We start from the raw sequence: 20,296 nt of genomic DNA on the forward strand, positions 1-20,296 counted from the left end.
TCCCAGGAAAACAGCAAGTCTAGGACAGAAATCTGGTGCAATAGGCTGGCACAGGAACGGAAAAATGACCCGGAGCACAGCACAGCATCTGGGCCTCACACCACCCTTGGTAGGGACTCAGGCTAAGGGTGGACGACATCAACAGAGCACAAACTGGCCTAGTGCTGGGCCTCTGGGAGACACCACCCAGGTTCAAGTCCCAGCATTGCCAATTACTACTAATATCCTCTGCTCCTGTGTTTCTCAGACTGTGGCACAGACCTTGCTGCTCAGTGTGTGGTTCCCCAACCAGCAGCAGTAGCATCACCTGAGAGCCTGCTAGAAATGCAGAAATCTCAGGCCCTACCCAAAACCTCCTAAATCAATATCTACATTTTAATTAAATTCTGCAAGTGGTTCACATACACATTAGATATGAGCAATACTGGTATAGAATATGATTTGGAGCAATATAAATACGCATTTTAAAATTCCTCATTTCTTATATATTTTTAATACTATTAGAAACTATAACTAGGACAGTTGACTCATGAGTCCATGGATATTATCTCTCCAGATAATTCTAAGTAAGAAAAGTAAATCAATTTAAAGTTGATTTAAAGAAAAGTATGAAGGCAAGATGCATCCCCCTCATGCCAAACACAAAGCAAAGAGAAAGAATGATGAAAAAAAGAGAGAGAGAGAGGAACAAAAAGGAGAAAGCAGGGCTCAAAAACAAGATGAACATCTCCATGGACCGGAACACAGAGCATCGAGCAGTACTAAAGCCAGGACGTGCTGGGCTCCCATTCTAAAGCAGATGGCAGTGGTCCTGGGGGTGCATCTCCTACAGGGAACAGGAATTAAAAGTGCTCCCATGAGAGAGCAGCCAAGCTACATTCATTGATTAAAGCCAAGGGCTGGATGGAGTTCTCTGGGTCCAGAAAGGAGCCCGAAATAAACTGCTGACAACCGCTGGCTGGGGCTATTGCTTAAAACCAGCCACTGGCCTGGGAGATGGGAGGAGAAAGACCCTCCCTCACAAGTCGTAAATGAGCCAGACCCCAGATGGTTCAGTAACTGAATATTTCCAATATCACTGGGAGGAACAGGAGCCCCCAAATGCTTATATAAGACTAGGCCCTGCAGGCTACTATTAAATCACTAGGCAGAGAAGAGTGAACCAAAAAGGAAAGAAAAAAGCAAAATCAAACCAAAAACCTCCCACTGAAAATGAGTAAGCAAGCAAAATTCTGAAATGCACACATAAATCAAATGATGAGAAACAGCCAGCCAAAGCAATAATTGGAACATTACTTCGTTCCGAGATTAAATTATTTTTGTTGAACAGTCTGACAAAAGTTTAAAATAAGTATGTTTAGGATGCTCAGAGCAATCAATAAGAATAATATCTATTTTCACAAACACACATGCAGTGGCAATACATTTTGAAATAAAAACATGCAGCCCTAAAAAAGAACAGACAGACAGGGAAAATACCAATTAAAAATCTTGGAAGTGAAAATCATAATTTTTTAAAAGTATCTATAAATGGTATAAACTTAATAAAGTTTTATCATGATATTGCAGCAATTCAGTCACATCTTCAGGCTCCACTTCTAATTCTAGTTCTCTTGTTATTTCCACCACATCTGCAGCTACTTCCTGAAATACTGAACCCCTCAAAGTCATCCATGAGGATTGGAATCAACTTCTTCCAAACTCTTGTTAATGTTGCTATTTTGACCTCTTCCCATGAATCACAAATGTTTTTAATGGCTTCTAGAATGGTGAATCCTTTCCAGAAGATTTTCAATTTACTTTGCCCAGATCCATCAGAGGAATCATAATCTACGGCAGCAACAGCCTTACAAAATGTATTTCTTAAATATTAAGTCTTGAAAGTCAAAATTACTCCTTGATCCATGTGCTGCAGAATGAAAATTATGGTAGCAGGCATGAAAACAACATGGATGTTATTGTGCGTCTCCATCAGAGCTCTTGGGTGACCAGGTACACTGTCAAAGTGCAGTAATATTTCGAAAGGAATCTTTTTTTCTGAGCAGTAGTTCTCAACACTGGACTTAAAATATTCAGCAAACCATGCTGTAAATAGATGTGCTGTCATCCAGGCTTTGTCGTTCCATTTATAGAGCACAGGTAGAGTAGATTTAGCATAACTCTTAAGAGTCCTAGGGTTTTCGGAATGCTAAATGAGCATTGGCTTCATCCTACAGCCACCAGCTGCATCAGCCCATAACCAGAGAGTCAGCCTAACCTTTGGAGATTTGACACCAGGAGTTGACTTCTCCTCTGTAGCTATGAAAGTCCTAGGTGGCATCATCTTCCAACATAAGTCTGTTTCATCTACACTAAAAATCACTAAGCTTAATCATTTCTAGCTTTTGATTAAAAGTGAGAGACGTGTGACTGTTCCTTTCACTTGAGCACTTAGGAGCCACTGCAGGGTTATTAACTGGCCTCATTTCAATATTGTTGTATCTCAGGGAATAGGGAGGCAAGAGGAGAGGGAGAGAGATGAGGGAACAGCCAGTGGGTAGAACAGTCAGAACACACACAACATTTATCAATTGAGTTGGCCACCTCATATGCGTGTGGTTCATAGTGCCCAAAACAATGACAACAGTAACATTGAAGATCACTGATTACAGATCGCCATAACAAATATAGTAATGATGAAAAAGTTTGAAATATTGTAAGAATTACCAAAACGACATAGAGACATGAAGTGAGCAAATGCTGTTGGAAAAACGGTGCTGACAGACTTGCTCAATGCAGGGTTGCCACAAACTTTCAATTTATTAAAAAAATGCAATATGTGTGAATCACAATAAAGCCAAGTGCAATAAAACAAGGTATGCCTATAAACGGATTATACCCCCATATATAGATAGATGTATTATGGAAGTATCCATCCATTCCTTTCCATCGAGAATTTTTTAAAATTTGCAGAGACAGTAGTTCAATATAAATATATATATTTGTATAAATCAGAGAGAAAGAGGGCAAATATGGAAAAATATTGACAAGAGATGAGAGTTCATTGTATTATCCTTGCAACTTGCAACTTCTGCATTTAAAATTTTTTTCAAAAGAAAATGTAAAAAAAAAAAGGTAAAACTAAAGCTCCAGATGATAACAATGCCAGGGGCCCATGTCTGATGGGTAGTTAACTAGCTATGATCCTGGTAGTGTTTAGGAGGAATATAGAAATACTGAATAATTTCACATATTGTTTTAAAATTTTGTAGTTAATTATATACATCTAAAATTTAAGAGTAACCATGAAGAGTAATAATACAAGCTTTGGCAAGAAGAGAAAAAGTACAGAATACCAAAAAAGCCCAATTTAAAAGAGTAGAAATTAGTCCAAATATGCCAGTAATCGCAATAAATATAAACATAAATGAATTAAATACATCCCTTTAAAGACATATTATCAGACTGGATTTAAAAACACAATCCAAGCATGTACTGAATATGTTGCTCTTACAGGCTACACATAAACTAAAACTATATCCAAAAAAAAAGGAAATTAAAGAAATCTAGAATGGCATTTCATAGAAATACTTATTTTTTTAAAAGCTGGTATGGCAGAACTAATATCACACAAAACAGCATTTAAGGCAAAAAAGAATTCCAGAAATAAAAATTGACATCACACGGACGAATTCTCTCCCTGAGGGAGTCTATCATTTTCCATTTCCAGCAGCGAAGCATGCGTATCATTCCCAACAATCATTCCAATGTAAGGCACTATCAATATCTCGTTTATATTTGCCAATTTGATAAGCAAAAAGGAAAAGGACTTTCTCTGTACTCGAATTTCAAAGCCTACATTCTGTCAAACAGAGCAGCAACCACCCAACAGAACTGATGTTTTGTGAACAGCGGCGAGCGCCCCCCCAGAGAAGCAGCAACTGCCGGTCCTCCGAGGGGCCACTCGGACTCTCAGCCACGAGGGCAGCATCTGGGTAAGGATGGCAGGAAGTCTAGCTCCACCCCGGGGCGTCTGACCAGCAGCCCCCGCCCCGCGGTCTCTGTATTAATTCCCGGCAGCTTATTTAATTTGTGTACAGCACAGTAGCACAGTATTTACTTTCTATACAATCGCGGGCAAAGCTGTCGAGTGCCCCCAGGCAGCGAACAAGAGCCAATTGCCCTTCAGTTTCACACAAAGCTTTCATGAAAAACTCTTGACTGGAACTAGGTGCATTTAGCAATTTCCAGAGAAATCTCTGAGCTATTTTCCCTGAAAACAAAGAAAGAAAAAGAAGAAAATGTTTTCTGTAAAATTTAGTAAAAGCTAACTGAAATTATTAATAAAAAATTTTTGAATTTGCAATCGAATGACTAACTCCTGCCAGGCTATGCTGGAGCCTCTCACACAGTGTTCTCGCATCTAATGCTCAAAAACAATCCATTTAGGTAGAATCATTGTCCCCATTTTACTGACCATCAAACTGAGCGCCAGAGAGGTGAAATGACTTGCCCCACACCAGAAACTGACAAGAAGACCCACGCCCCAAACCCAGATTAGTGATCTTATGCAGGTAAACCCTAACGCAGTCCTGTTCTTCATATTATCATCAGCATGGTTGACTAAAAATAATAATTTCCCATCAACCAGCCTGGATCATGTAGGATCCTCTGTGTAACGAAGACTTCAGAAAAAAAAGCATACATTATGATTGATTCATATGAGCAGAAATTTCAGATTCGATATTTCTAGTCACTTTCTGGAAAAATTCTTATGGGCCGTTACAGCAACAAGCACTTCAGCAAAGAGAGGACAGTTAATCATTTCAAATAATGGTGGATCCAGGTGATTTCATTCCTGACAGCCCGGGCTTCTGGTTCACAGGCTTTTTTGCTGACGCAGCCGCTCTCATTGGACGCTTTAGAAAGGCTTTGTGATTTACAGTTTGAAGTTAAAATTACCAAAGAGTTTTAAAAGCAGTACGAAAGCCATATGCATCTTTCTGTCGCCCTCTCAGAAGACTGCCTTTCACTTTTGCTTACATTTTTGCCTGAGTGGCTGGAATCCAGGCATGGATAAAGAGAAGAAGAAAAATCACAGCTTAACGTGGAAAACATCACAAAACTATACGAGATATTTTAAAGTCATGAAGGGAAAATGAAACAACTAAAACCCCTCTGGTTTCTACAGGCACTTTCAGAAAAAATGAGTGAAGAAGGCCAGGCAAAGGCACTGACATTTTTGGTGTATATTTCTTTCTATTTGCTTTCCCTGCCAGAGCCACATCCTATTTACCCATGTCTGTACACATGCAGGAAAGTGAAAACAGACCTTGCTTGCTACAGGCCGGAAATGAGGTTTCCTTTTATCTGGCACCCCATAGCTCCTAGAAGCATGTTTGTAATGGAAGCAATCACGCACCAGAGGGTTTAGTTTTTGTTTTAAAGTATTCACCAAGAAAACGTCTATGAAAGGCATATCAGTATCTTTTAAATTTTTCAACAGGGGCTTTTTTTTTTTAATGTTTATTTTTATTTATTTTTTTTTTGAGGAAGATTAGTCCTGAACTAACATCTGCTGCCACTCCTCCTCTTTTTGTTTTGCTGAGGAAGACTGGCCCTCAGTTAACATCTATGCCCATCTTCTTCTACTTTACATGTGGGACACCTGCCACAGCATGGAGTGACAAGTGGTGCATAGGTCTGCACCCGGGATCTGAACCAGGAACCCTGGGCCACCAAAGCGGAATGTGTGTGAACTTAACCACTGCGCCACTAGGCCAGCCCCTCCACAGGGGATTTTTTTTAAAGCAGCAAATACATACCTGGCTATTCTGAACCAGATCATTTTCGTTATTAATGGGTTTTTTCCAATTTTTTTTATTGTGGTAAAATACATATAACATAAAATTACCATCTTTTTAAAGTATCATTATTAATGTTTTCAATAAAAATAAGTAGCCCTGGTAGTATAAGAAATCTTTTAAAACATTTCTCCTTTCTAGGTATCCCTATAAATGTTTCTGCAGTCTCAGGAGAAGTGTTGTAAGGGGCTTCAAGCCCTCCTCAGCAGTGAGTTTTGCCCACTGCAGCTCCCCCTGCAGTGAAACAAGCACGGTTCAGGTCCATACCTGGTTATCCAAAAACACATTTTCCATATGACATGTGGCTTAGATAAGTTATGTCCACAGATCATGTTCCAAACTCTTATTTTATCCTCACATTTACCAAATCTTTTGCTAAAATATTATTTTAAAAAAGCAAAATGGCTTTGAGTTCCATCTCTTTTCTCTACTCAGTCTTGTCTTTGAAGAGTGGAGCTGGATAGGGCCAGGGTGTAAAGAGCATTAAGTAGCAGCAAGACTCCTAAGTGAACACAAAGATTCTGTAGTTACCTCTTTGAATGATCTAGAGTCAACATATTAGAGAATCAAGCCTGTAATTTTCAGCTGTAAAAAAACAGATCTAGGAAGCTAACAAGTGGCAAAACAAAGTTCTGAAAAATGCTCCCACTTCTTCGGGTTCTGTTCAGAGATTTTACCCCCAAAATCCTATATGTGTTTCATTAAGGCTCCTATTAAATGCGAGTTATTCTCAATGGCAAAGCAAAATATAAATCAAGAGTTAACCACATGTTAAAAGAGCAGCAAATTCTTTGAAGTTGTTCTCGAAGAAACTCCTGCTGTCCAATTAAAAGGAGTTTTTGGGGGGTTTTTTTGAGGAAGATTAGCCCTGAGCTAACATCTGCTGCCAATCCTCCCCTTTTTGCCGAGGAAGACTGGCAACGAGCCAACATCCATGCCCATCTTCCCCTACCTTACATGTGGGACGCCTACCACAGTATGGCTTGCCAAGCAGTGCCATGTCTGCACCTGGGATCTGAACCAGCGAACCCTGGGCTGCTGAAGCAGAATGTGCACACTTAACCACTGCGCCACCAGGCCGGCCCTTAAGAGGAGTTTTAAAAAAAGAAGAGGAGGAGGAAGAGGGGGAGAGGGAGGAAGAGGAGGGAAAGGAAGAGGAGGAAGAAGAAGAATGCAGAAGAAAAGCTCTTTTATTAAAGATCAAGCCACCAACTCAAGTTTAAAATTGAGTGCCACATACACTGTTTCTCAGAAACATCCATCCTGGCACGTTCTAAATTACATGCCATCTCTGGCTGGGAGTGTTAAGCCAAGATAGGCCATGCCCAAGAAGACTTGGCAATCAAATGCAAGCCAACCACACTCAGGAGACTTTCTCTAGTATCTGCCTATGGGATGCAATTAGCTCAGGTCTACGCTAAAAATTGCTTTCAAGGAACACAGGTCAAAGCTTGAGTTTCCTTTATGCTATCTGTTCACAAGAGAATATTTGCAGAGATTTGACATCATTATATCAGTTGCGACACATAATGTCCATTCAATTTTACAAAGTACATTTTAATCAAAGCTACACATATTTTCTGACCTTTAAGAGCCTGGAGACTCAAAATAGTTGTTACAACAGGGAGAAATATGATAGACGAGCAATCTCTTATCAAACATAAACCCAGCTCCAATTACTTTTTGTATCTGAGGCTGACATAAGTAGTTTGCTCTGTCTGGGCATTTTAAATCAATTGCCAGACGGAAATGGTACTCTTGAATCTATGCCAGAAGTAGGTTTCTTACTCTCCTTGCTCAGTCTTGGCCAAAACCTTAGCACTACTCAACAGCAACTAAAATCTCCAAATCAATTTAAATATCTCTATCCTTGCCAAACTTTACATCCACAGAGCTGACTCTATAAATAATTATGGGCGATCAGTTAGGTTAAAATTGGATCTTCAACTATCCACCTCTTAGTTTGCATTTAAAAAAACTGTTTATGAGTTTGTTCACTTTATGTAATCATGTGAAATCAAGTGAAAAATCTCACCTTGTGATGCCCAAATTCATTCAAAATGGTTCCCAGTTTTCTGGCATTGCTATGCAGTTTTTGGGCTGCAACAGCTGGATGGGGGTCCCGCCAGTCGACAGACAAGCGGTGGAACCAGAGGCGCTGGCTCTCCAGAACATGAGCTGAGTTAACGCTGGGATCAAAGCGATGTACTTCACATCCTTCATCGGCCATGCGAACCTCAAAATGAGTGTCATCACTTCCCAGCCTGTAAAGCAAGAGGATAGAAACCAACAACGATAAAATAGAAGGAAGGAAAAGTGGTAGACTGACAAAATGACAATTCCAAGGCCAATTTTCTTACTCATATCAAGCCGCCTCCTGTTTAATACATGGCTAACTGTACACATTCAATAAACCTTTCACCAAAAGTATTATAGCTAAAAGCTGCTGGATAAAAAAAGTAGAGAAACTATCTGCTAAATGGAGACCAGAGATCACATGTTCGAACATGTAGAAGCATATCAAATTAATTTTTTAAAAAGTTGTAAACCACAGTAGCAATGAAACAAAGATCATCCAGTAGTCTTAAGAGGTCTTCTCAGAATATGTCAGAAATATAAGCGCCAGGATCAGTTCCCTTAGGAAGAGGTATATTCCACTAATGAGGTAATTTGTCTCCATTCTAATGACCACGATGCTGTGCATGCAGTTTGACTTAAAGACAATAGCTGTCTCCTTAGAAATGGGATGTATCTTAAAATAGTACAGTTAAATAAAAAAGGCAAATGTGTGTGGCCCTACTGGATCTAGCGCTGGAGAAGCAGAAGTGGGACCTCACCTAAATTCACATCAACAGGAGGAAGAAATTATGAATTGATGGTACTTAAGGACCCAGTAGGTAGCCCATCATATGGAAGCTTCATATATTTACACATTTTTAAGTTACTTAGAAATATTGCTTATTTAGTGGTGTAAGATTCATCACTTTGATTAAAGCATCAATTTGAATGAAAAACGAAATTAACCAAGAGGATGATTTTTCAGAATGGTGATTATAGCTTGTCTGCCCAAAATACTATAATTAGATGAGATTTAAGATAGCAAAATGTCACAGAGTATCTATAATACATTGGCCAAACTTGAACTCAGTGCAGAAATGCTTCACTCTCTTAGACTGTACTATTCCAGGCTATTTCATGATGTGGAAATATACAAGCTCATTGGATGACAATTATGTATCTGGTTTTAGTTAACTAAAATAAGTCTTCAGCATCGATATCCTCCACCTAGACATTCTTAATAGGCTTATTTGCCTTGTTCTTGCCCTGCACTCCCACGACATTGCTCTTTCCTCACTGGACGCACGGCGTGTCAACCCTCTGCTGTCCTTCATGCGTAATTCTGTCAACTCTTTTGGCTAAAAAGATTCAGCACTCCTCTCACAAACCCTCCCTTCCTTCTACCCAGAGATCCTGTTTCCTATTTTCTGCCTCCTGTTGAACCCACATAACCACAGACCAGTCTAATCTCTATTCTAGTTTTCCCCCCAATTTTCCATGATCTAATCTGGTGCGGCAGATTGACTCGCTGGCCCTAATTCTTCACCCTTTCATGCACACTACTTCCATGCTCATCGTGGGTGGAGTGTCTGTTCCTGTCCCTGGATATTTTGGCTTCGCTGTGTGACTTGCTCTTTAGAAGGAAGGGACAGTATGCCAGTCCTGATCCTAGGCTTTAAGTGCTTCTGTTCACTCTCTTGTACCATCCTCATGATAAACACCTACCCTGGATAGCTTGCTGGTCTCAGGAAAACAAGAGACATGAGGAGCAGAGGTGCCCCAGCCAATCCACCAGCTTCTGTGAAAAACAGAGCTGCCCTTAGCCATCCGAGCCTGGAGTAAAGTCTCCTAGCTGAGCCCAGCCTGGATCGACTGAAGCCCAGCAGATCAGTAGACATGTAAGCAGTATTAATGGTTTTAAGCTACTGAGTTTTAGAGTGATTTGTTACACAGCAATAGCCAACTGATAAACCTGGCATTAAATATAAACTCAAGAGATGCAGTAGAAACTACAAAGCATTTTTCAGTAGACAGATTTGTTTCTATATAGATCACAATGTTGTAGAATTCACCTGCCTCAAGGGATTTTTCACTTAACTGAATTTATTGAAACTCAGATGAGCAAACCAATGTTATCATGGGTCATCCAATGGAAAATGGCAGTCTTGTAGCTTTACTAAGAGAACACCATGCCAAAAAAGTACTCACTAAATATAATTTGTATATAAACTTTCTAGAGTAAAGAAGTGTGAATAATTTCTTTCTCTATGAATTTTCAGAATACTGTTTTCAAAATAACTCTTTAAAACATAAGTATTTTAATCAAGACCTCAAAAAATTTAAGAATTAAATTAACCACAGAGTTCTGTAACTAATTTTTTTACTACTGCTCTTTATTATATACTGATATGTTTTCAACTTAAACTAGTTTCTTATAATTAAAAAATAACAAGCACACATAGAAACAGTTCAAATTGTAAGACGCATATAAAATGAAAAGTAAAAGTTTTCTTCCACTAGAAGTTTTAGCCGCTAATTTCCAGAGATAATCACAGTTAGCAGTTTTTTGTGTATCCTTCCAGAAATTCTACACATGTTCAAGTGTTCTCTATTAGAAATATCATAAGTATATACATAAATATGTAAGTTAATTGTTAAATAGTGAAGAACTATTTTGTATGATATACTAAATAACATGAAACTATTGAAATTTGTAAAGTTTTTGGTTAACATGTTACTTTTACAAATAAAATCCACTTAATCTTAATACATGATATGTATTATATTGGAAAGTAATAAACTGCATTCATTTAACCAGTGTCTGTAATTCTTACTTTCGTTTATTCAAAGTAAGCTTAATTTAAACTAATCAAGTTCGTGGTAGATGTCAAAGGCAAGAGGAAGAGCAATTGTCATGTACAGAGATGGTGCAAAACATGGCCCAAAAGGTTAAAACCGGAGTCAAATCCAATCCAGGTATTTTCAAAGCATGTGCCCTTCACACTCTAGCTCACTGCAAAGGAGCACAGGACACAGGATCCTGGAAGGAATATTTGTGACCTCGAGGATCCAGGAAATTGTCAATTACTGGTCAGTAAAGCTCCATGAAGAATAGGGCCTTGTCAATCTTGCTTATTTCTGAATCCCTCGTGCCAAGTAGATAAATGAATGATGACAGACAAATCTACAAAATGCTCCCCTAAATGAAAGAAAACTATTATGTAGGGTCTGGAATCCCCAGAATATACATCAACATGGCATGGATGGGCTACATTTCACTGACTTAGTCATGTATATAAACAGATACCTACAGAGCACTTTGGGCAAGACACTATACTAGACACCAGAGACAAATAGATAAAGTAAACATGATCCTTTATGTGAAGAGCCTCACAGGAGTACTGAAGAAAGATTTTGAACAGATAACTATCGTGAAATAACTAACCAAATTTAAACTATTACTTATAACAAAAATGTATTTAGTCTATAAGGAAACCATGTTCTGCTCTTATTTAACTGGAAAGAGAATTCACTGTAGGAAATTTTACTTTATGCAAACGTTCTATTTAATGTTTATTCCATGAAGCAAGAAATATAGATCATAAGGCTTCTATCCCATGATCTAAGATAGTTGTTTCATTCCCTGCCGTTGCGTCTGCATTCCAGCCATCAGGAAAAGTAACAGTGGAAGCGAAAGTCACATCCTTTCCTTTCAAGGGCCTGCCTGGAAGCTGTACACATCACTTGTACTCATATCTCATTGCTCAAAGCTGGTCATATGGCTGCTTGCAGCTGCAAGGAAGGCTAGGATGCGCAGTCGTCAGCAAGGCGACCACGTGCCCTGCTAAACTCAAGAGTTCTGATGCCCAAGGAAGGAGAGAATGGATACTGGGGGGCAACTAGCAGTTCCAGTGACAGCCCCTTTCTGAAATAGTTAAGCAGTTAATATGTATACTCAAAGGTGTAAGCCTTCATGAAAGCTATAACCAATGCCTCCATATGGGAGAGAGAGAAAATTACATAACTCATGCTTATGAATATTATTCTGCATATGTTAACGCAGAGGCTTGAGATTGCGACAAACTCTTCAGCATAGAAGGGCCACCAAATCTGAAAGAGTTGTTGAAGAAACAGAAAGAGGGAGAATCACAGGGCTAAACTTTGAAAGGTAATAGAATAACAGAATAACCATCTTGGCCCTCCTCCTCTGCAGTCTCAAAGAGCAACAACCAGGATCCCTAAGTGTGGTTGTGTGGGTTGTGCACTAAACAACTCTAGAGGGCACTGCTCACATTATAGTCACCATAACGATGATTTTCTAGCAGATGGCAGTAATGGTTCTTGATGGAAGGGGTCTTTCCAAGTTATATAGAGGTATCCTTTGGATTAGCCAGAGTGCTGACAATTGCATGCCCTTTAGTGCCAGCGAGGGGTGGAAGGGATGGATGTGGCACTGTTTCAGGTCCTTGGTTATTCTTTTAAAAATATTCCTGAAAGTATTAAGGTGAGAGTCTTTTATGTTCTCCAGGAATCAAAAACTCAGGGTATAAACACAGGAAAAAATATTCAAGATCATTAGCCAATAGAGAGAAGCATTTCAAAACTATAATGAGATACCACTTCACGTTCACTAGGATGGCTATAAACAAAAAGGCCAATAGTAAGTGTTGATGACAATGTGGAGAAATTGGAACCCTCACACATTGCTGGTGAGAGTGTAAAATGATATATATCCAAGAGAAATGGAAAACTATGTCCACACAAAAATTTGTACATCAACACCCATAGGAACATTATTAATAGACAAAAAGTGGAAACAACCCAAATGTCCATCAACTGATGAGTGGATAAATAAAATGTGGTCTATCCATTCCAATGGAATATTACTTGGCAATAAAAAGGAATGAAGTACTGATGCCTGTTACTACATGGATGAACCTTGAAAACATTACACTAAAGGAAAAAAGCCAGGCATGAAAAAAGCCAGCCACATATTATATGCCTCCATTTATATGAAATGGCCAGAGTAGGTGAATGTATTGAGACAGAAGTAGATTAGTGGTTGCCTAGGCCTAGAGGGTGACGGGGAAAAGAGGGTTGAAGGGAAATTGGGAGTGACTGCTACTGGGTACAGGGCTTCATTTTGGGGTGATGAAAATGTTCTAAAATTGACTGTGGTGACCAAAAACCATTGAACTACACGCTGTAAATGGGTGAATTGTGTGGTATGTGAATTATATCTCAACAAACTCGAGTTTCTTGTTAGTTGTTAAAAAACTAAAAAAATAAAATAAAATCAGAGCAGATACAAGGAAAGTTTTCAACCTCACCATTGAAGGTAGGGGGTTGGAAAAACTAAGACATTAGTGTTTTCACCAGGAGTTTCAGCAGTTCATTCTTCATCTCAGCAGGAAAGAGAATTAAGCCAAATGATTATCAATTATGCTAATAGAAAATTAGATTAGTTATTGAATTATTAATTTGATGAAATTATTATTTATGATTATTATGATTAAAAATAACTGTAAATGACACTGAATAGTGGATAAAATATTTCATAATTATTAATTTTTATTAAATAACATTGCATGAACTGTCAATATATCATCTAAAACATAACATTCTCAACAGGGATAATATCATCCTAAGGGGGCGAAAATTGATTCTAGGAGGCAAAAAAACCTTCCTCTTTTTACATAGAAAGCACAAATACATACATTATATAAACAGATAGACAGCATCTCTATGGTATTAAAATTTCATGGGGGAGTGATTGGAAAAAATTATCTAAAAAGGGTCCTTGGGTCCATGATTTTCTGATTCCTCACCCATCCATGTACACTATGAGCTTCTGCTCGGTTCATTAAACTCTCATAAGATGAACATTTTTGGCTCTGGAGCTCATTTATACATCTTGAAACACTATAGCAACCAGAAGTCTCAGATTTTCTGGAGAAGATATTGGCTCTTAGTGCTTAACCATGTGTCATCTGCAAAATTTTCTTCTCTCTATGATGAGAATTTATGTCTTAAAATCAAATGGTGCAAGCTACCAGACAACTAAAGAAGAGATGAAAAATATTTACCTACATATCATCCCTTCTCAAGTTTTCTCTTCCACTCTCGTTTCTACCCCTGAAATACAATCTTTGACGTGAAAGATAAAATAGGTGATTTTTCCCGGTTCACTTTAGCTGCCACCGTTTCCCCACAATCTCCCCACCATCTCCCCACCACCACCCCACCATCTCCCCACCATCACCCCACCATCTCCCCACCATCTCCCCACCATCACCCCACCATCACCCCACCACCACCCCACCATCTCCCCACCATCTCCCCACCATCACCCCACCATCTCCCCACCATCTCCCCACCATCACCCCACCATCACCCCACCATCTCCCCACCATCTCCCCACCACCACCCCACCATCACCCCAACATCTCCCCACCATCACCCCACCATCTCCCCACCATCTCCCCACCATCACCCCACCATCTCCCCACCATCTCCCCACCATCACCCCACCATCTCCCCACCACCACCCCACCACCACCCCACCATCTCCCCACCATCTCCCCACCATCACCCCACCATCACCCCACCATCTCCCCACCACCCCCCCACCATCTCCCCACCACCACCCCACCATCTCCCCACCATCACCCCACCATCTCCCCACCATCTCCCCACCATCACCCCACCATCACCCCACCATCTCCCCACCATCGCCCCACCATCTCCCCACCATCACCCCACCATCTCCCCACCACCACCCCACCATCTCCCCACCATCACCCCACCATCTCTCCACCATCACCCCTCCACTCTACACACGAGAAGACTTCCAGGGCAGGCCCCACCTGAAGTTGTAAGGTAGACTCTCACAGCCTCTGCTTTCTCTTCTCTTTCCCTTCTCTATAACACAGCCTTCCTTTTGGTACCCTCCCCACCTTACCTGGTCTATTCTACCCCATTACAAAAGTGAAAAGGATCTGATTTTAATTTTCAACTGAACTTCTCCCAGAAAAATGTCTTTCACATTAAATGTAGAATAAAAAGCTTGGACTCCTAGTAAAGAAGTTTCAGACATCAGAGAGAAGGGGGAGGTGACACCTGCTTTCGTTCTCGGGGGAGGAGGGAAGCTAGGAAACAGATCAGAAGACAGGGCATTCAGCCTTTGTCTTCTGATCCTTACGTCCTCAGCTCCCTTCCTCCCTCTCATTCCAGGACAGTTACCCCCAGTTGCAGCTTTTTCCATCATCCTCAGTTTGCCTGGGAATGACTGGGCACAGCAGCGGCTGGTCTTGTTGCTGCCCCAGCTCCAAGTCCTGGGGCTTGGAGCACATACTGTCTGGGTGCAGGGGCCCCAGGACCCTGCCATCTGCCCTCCTTGCCTATGTCACAACTATCCCAACGCTTGCAAACGCTGGGAATCCAGGGCCCACATTCCCTGGTCTTGTGCCTCTTTTTGGGACCACCACTTCTGGCCTGGGTCTCTTTCTTCCCTTAGCATCAATTGAGATGTTGTCAGCCGGCTATTTACCTGCCCCAGAGGCAAGCAATTCACCTGAGAATAAAGGATGTTTGTCCAGATCTTCAATCCTGAGTAACAATGCAATTAACATGTACATCCAAAATCCAAAGCATCCTTTTTTTAGCTGTAAGAGATATTTTCTTTAGTTCCCAGTTTTCAATTAATCATTTTCAGGTTTTTAATCAAATGTTGGCCCTTATAGTGTATTCATTTCTATTCCCAGTGGAATTCAACTGTCCTTATCTGCTCTTTACAAAGTCGATTTTGAATAGTGAACATTTAAATGAAAATAAGAAACTACCCTTTTACATGTCATAATCTGAAATCTTACAGCACAACTATCTTATATAATGACTCAGAAGTATAAGGAAAGCAAAAAAAGAATTTTTAAAATGTCCCCAAAAACAACTTCCCAGTTTCATTTTACTCAGTTATATCCTTTAAATGAAATTATTCCAGGGTGTAAAATATTACAGAAAATATAAAGACAGTTCAGAGCCAGAAAATAGGGCAAAGCTGAGATCTCCAATTTGCATGTGGTACTATGCAATTATTTTTATGACCCACTTTCATGCATTTTTAATATAATACAAAACAAACTCCACTGTCACAACTTCCCATTCTTCCTATAATCTTAAAGCATAGCTGGTGGGCTCCCAGAAAGAGAGCTCTGTTCTAATCAACTGGCTGAGCAACTATTTCCTAATCCTCAGCCTCCTAGTTTAAATCATAGCATCATCCATTTCCCTCCCTAGTCTCCTTTCCTCGAGCAATCGTTTATGTAGCAAATATATACTGAGTGCCTACTGTATACCAAACTCCACGGATAGATTCCATCGCTCTTCATTGAACCCACAGAAGACTGTTTTCACTATCCTGAAACTCTTATTTGAATCTTTTGTTTTTACAAAAAATCCACCATGACTATAACCAAGAATTCTTGTTTGGTAAAGCTTGACAGTGATGGTGATCACAGCACCTTTGCGTAGGCTTCCACATCACCCCAATGTCTGCCGCGAACCCTTGCCATCTAGGATTCTGGCTGGCAGTGGTCACTCATGGGCCTGAGCGTAAATCGGAGAGGTGATGAAACCTATCAGTGAGGAACAAGCATATGACACTTGTTAGGGTCCCCAGTACTTGAGGCATCTTGCCTGAGAACCTAACCGCACAGCTTCTACAAAGAACCTATGGAACAGAAAGGTAACTCTCTCCTGCCTTTTTTCAAGTATATATCATTTGTATGTTCAAGACTGTTTATATGAGTACTGGTATACGGGGCGAAATAGTCTCACTACTTTATAGTCACCCTTTTACTAAAAGCTCTCTAAATCCGTGTGCACATTTAGGTCATTTTCAGCCCGAATAACTGAATATCAATATTTCCCACCGTTTTGATAAAATCACATGGTTTTCATAAGATCTGCCTTTTGTTTCTTTCTTCTTTAAATGTAAAAGTAGCGGACAGCCTGGGGTGTAGTGGTTAAGTTTGCACGCATGGATTTGGCCACCCAGGGTTCACAGGTTTGTATCCCAGGTGCAGACCTACACATCGCTCATCAAGCCACACTGTGGTGGCATCCCACATAAAATAGAAGAAGATTGGCACAAATCTCAGCTCACTGACAACATTCCTCAAGCAAAAAGTGGAAGATTGGCAACAGATCTTAGCTCAGGGCCAATCTTCCTCACCAAAATAAATCCCCCCAAAAATATTCACAGATTTACCTTTGGCACAAAACATAAAAATCTAACAGTGGCCATTTGTCTTGGGTCACTCATCATAGCAGTGTAAAATTTCTAATATGCTCATTGGTTTTTTTCTGGGTACATTCTTAATATTCTCTCTTTATAATAAAGATGCTCTAAGTCTAGCTGGAAATCATTGGCTTCACCAAGCAGAATATCATCACACTGAAAACTGAAGTTGCCAACTTACTACTAGCAGAATGGGAGAAGAAGTGGCCCTGGCCACTTTTGGTGGTCTACATGTGCCCACAGTTACATAACAGACAGATGAGTCTGAAATGATGGCAGGAGGCAAAGTATAGCACCTGTTACACATGCTGCAACCATTCATAACTTTGTGTTGCTGAAAAGGCCTTGGCTGCATGCAAGAGTGTTGTGTTTTCTTCTGCTGTAAAATGTACTTACCCCAAAGAGTAGAGACGGCACTGCTTATTTCGGATTTGATGAGCTAAGCCAAACCTGTCATCAAGACAGACTGACCAGGGCTTCTTTGCAGGGCTGGAGTCGGTAGCCAGGCTGTCTGTGCTTATGTGATTGCATGCAATCTGCAGGGATTGGAAATCAATGTGAATAATTTAAAGCGCTGGATGATTAATGGCAGGTAGGGACTTACTGCTTCCCCGGTCCCTGAAAACCATAACAGGAGAGTTACGTCCTTCTCCACTGCTAACTACTCCCCTCCCCAGGGAAACACAGGACTGCTGTAAAACGTTCGGAGGAATTCCAAATACCAGATTGTAAGTAACCTCGCGCAGACTATAGGGAGGTTTGAGGGAAAGTTAAGAGCTGCTATAGCCCTTTGCACTGAGTATGCAGCGGAGAGCAAGTCAGGAGCAACGATGGCAGGAGGAGGGGTCAGGAAAGGCTTTGCAGAGGTGTGTTAGTCTTGGAGGATAAACAGAAGTCGACCAAGAGGCTGAGAGCAAGAAGACGTGCCAGACGTGGAGAACGGTACTGACACAATGGAGGTCTGTTACCCACAGCATTCCTACTAGGAGCTGGGAGATGCGATGTGGGGGCATCGATCTCGGAAGGATACGAGATTTTCTATTCCTTACCTCAGGCAGATAAGGTGGGGCCACCATGGTCTGGAAAGGTGGCATGTGTTAACCAAGTAAACAGCTGACAAGGGGTCAAGTGAAATTAATTTGTAGTCCCTGCTAACTAGACAGTCCTCTTTGTGATACACTGTTCTAATGAGCTTCCTCCCAGGGGAGAAGGGCAAGAGCCCCAGGCAGGAAGGAGGCCCTTCCTGAGCTACCAAAGCACTTCTTTTAACTCATCCATCAAAATCAGATCAGAAAACCAAAGGGCACATGTATCTAAATCAAGCCGAATCAAGTCTCTAATTTCAAATGCACATTAAGTAAATATACTTTGTAAGGAATTCTGACTTGTGTTTGAGGCTGGCACAATGTGCCTGGCTGAGGCTGTTGGAACCACAGAACACAAGTTCTGTGGCCAAGGTATTTACCTTACTAAGCACCAGTCTTTCCCCCTAACCCCTCAAAACTCTCATAGTCATGACGCTGCTCCACGAATCACGCAGCAGCTCCTGATGTCACATCACAGATAACAGACGTCTCCAGATGCAAAGGGTGTTTGGAGGTTTGTTGCTTTAATTCGTTGGAAAACGTAACAGTAAATAATTTTCTTCTTAAGGAGACATTCTGCGCTTGCCCAATCCTGTTATTTAACCAATTTTCCAAAGTTTTAATCTGAAAAGAGGGTACTATGTGGAGCCTATTCAACTAATACAGCATCTCCCTCACTCCTGCTGTAATCTAGGGCTGGCCTGGCAAACCATCCTAGCACTATTTATCGGTGACTATGAGAGAGTCTTCTGCTAGGATATGGACATTTTAGAGGGAAGCTTAAAAAGTGAAACCCTATATATCTATTCTTTTCTTTCAACCCAATATCTTTCTACCTCTCTATCCACAACCACTGTTTAAAGGACAAAATATATATGGAATCAAATCTTCTCTCAAGCAACTCATTTATTAACTGGGTGCGTCAACATGTTTATTTGTAGAATTCATTTCCTACTATTCTCCCACAGATAAATGGAAATTATGCCTCTGCCTGCCCACCGCCTAGCCCCCACTCATCCACCGAGGGAGAAGCTGCTAATCCAACTAGTCAAAGCTCCTTGTGTCTGTTGGGCCTGTTTTACTAGCAGGCAGGTTACTGTGCCTTGCACGTCGGCACCTTCATTGGTGCTCTGTTCCATGCCCTGCCTCCTGCAGCCAGCGAGCTAAGCCAGGGCAGTTCTGTGGGTCCCAAAGCAAGCGTGGCCCTCCTAAGCCTGAGCCGTTTGCTCTAGGCCAGCTTCCTGGAGTGTCTTTATTAAAGTGGGACGACGATTCCCATTTGCTACTGTTCTTTGTGTGTCCCTCTCCCCAAGAACCTCCATAATGACAGATCAGGATATGGACGTTCACAGGTGCTTGTTCATAATTCCCTTCTAATGCCATTAAAATCTAACTCTCATCTCTCTCACTGTGTATCTCCAGGTGTGGTCCACCTACATTGTGATGGACCTGGGAGGCTCTTAAAAATACAGATTCTTGAGTCCCACTCCATATCTGTAAAATCAGAATCTCTGAGGCTGATGCCCCGGAACATGCATTTTAATAAGCTCCCCCAGGGGCTGGCCCAGTGGCTCAGTGGTTAAGTTCACATGTTCGGCTTCGGCTGCCCGGGGTCAGATCCCTGGTGCGGACCTACACACCGCTTGTCAAGCCACGCTGTGGCAGGCGTCCCACGTATAAGGTAGAGGAAGATGGGTACACATGTTAGGTCAGGGCCAGCCTTCCTCAGCAAAAAAGAGGAGGATTGGTGGCAGATGTTAGGTCAGGGCTAATCTTCCTGAAAAAAAAATAAAAAGACTCAGAGCTTTGAGGTTCAGCTGCTCCTCCTCTGCCAACAGTGGGGGGTAGGGTTTTCTTCTATTAAAGATGACACTTTAAGCATTTCTTCTTCTTCCACAGATTTCATCTTGCACAGATATATCCCTACCAGAAAGACACTCTTTTCCATTTGATCTCTCTGCTAATGTTCCTCTTTCCTCTTCTAGCTCAAAAATAAATACAGCTCAGGCATT

At 41.0% G+C, this 20,296-nt stretch overlaps 1 protein-coding gene across 9 annotated transcripts in view; it reads right to left on the reverse strand.

Moving 5' to 3' along the window:
• Positions 1–20,296, reverse strand: part of METTL24 (methyltransferase like 24) — a 134,722-nt gene that overhangs the window by 80,565 nt on the left and 33,861 nt on the right. For 8 of the 9 annotated variants that reach the window (XR_011497875.1, XR_011497876.1, XM_070496680.1 and 5 more), the window contains 2 exons: positions 17,596–17,735; positions 7,879–8,107 (listed from right to left, as the gene is read on the reverse strand). Coding sequence is in view for 7 of the 9 variants with exons in the window: in XM_070496680.1 (XP_070352781.1) it covers positions 7,879–8,107; positions 17,596–17,735 (369 nt within the window). In the remaining 2 variants the exon portion in view is untranslated. Of the gene's footprint in view, positions 1–7,878; positions 8,108–9,626; positions 10,598–17,595; positions 17,736–20,296 lie in introns of those variants that run through there. The other variant, XM_070496682.1, reaches the window with a different exon arrangement.

The sequence above is a fragment of the Equus asinus genome, chromosome 24, assembly GCF_041296235.1.
Source record: "Equus asinus isolate D_3611 breed Donkey chromosome 24, EquAss-T2T_v2, whole genome shotgun sequence".
Classification (NCBI taxonomy): domain Eukaryota; kingdom Metazoa; phylum Chordata; class Mammalia; order Perissodactyla; family Equidae; genus Equus; species Equus asinus.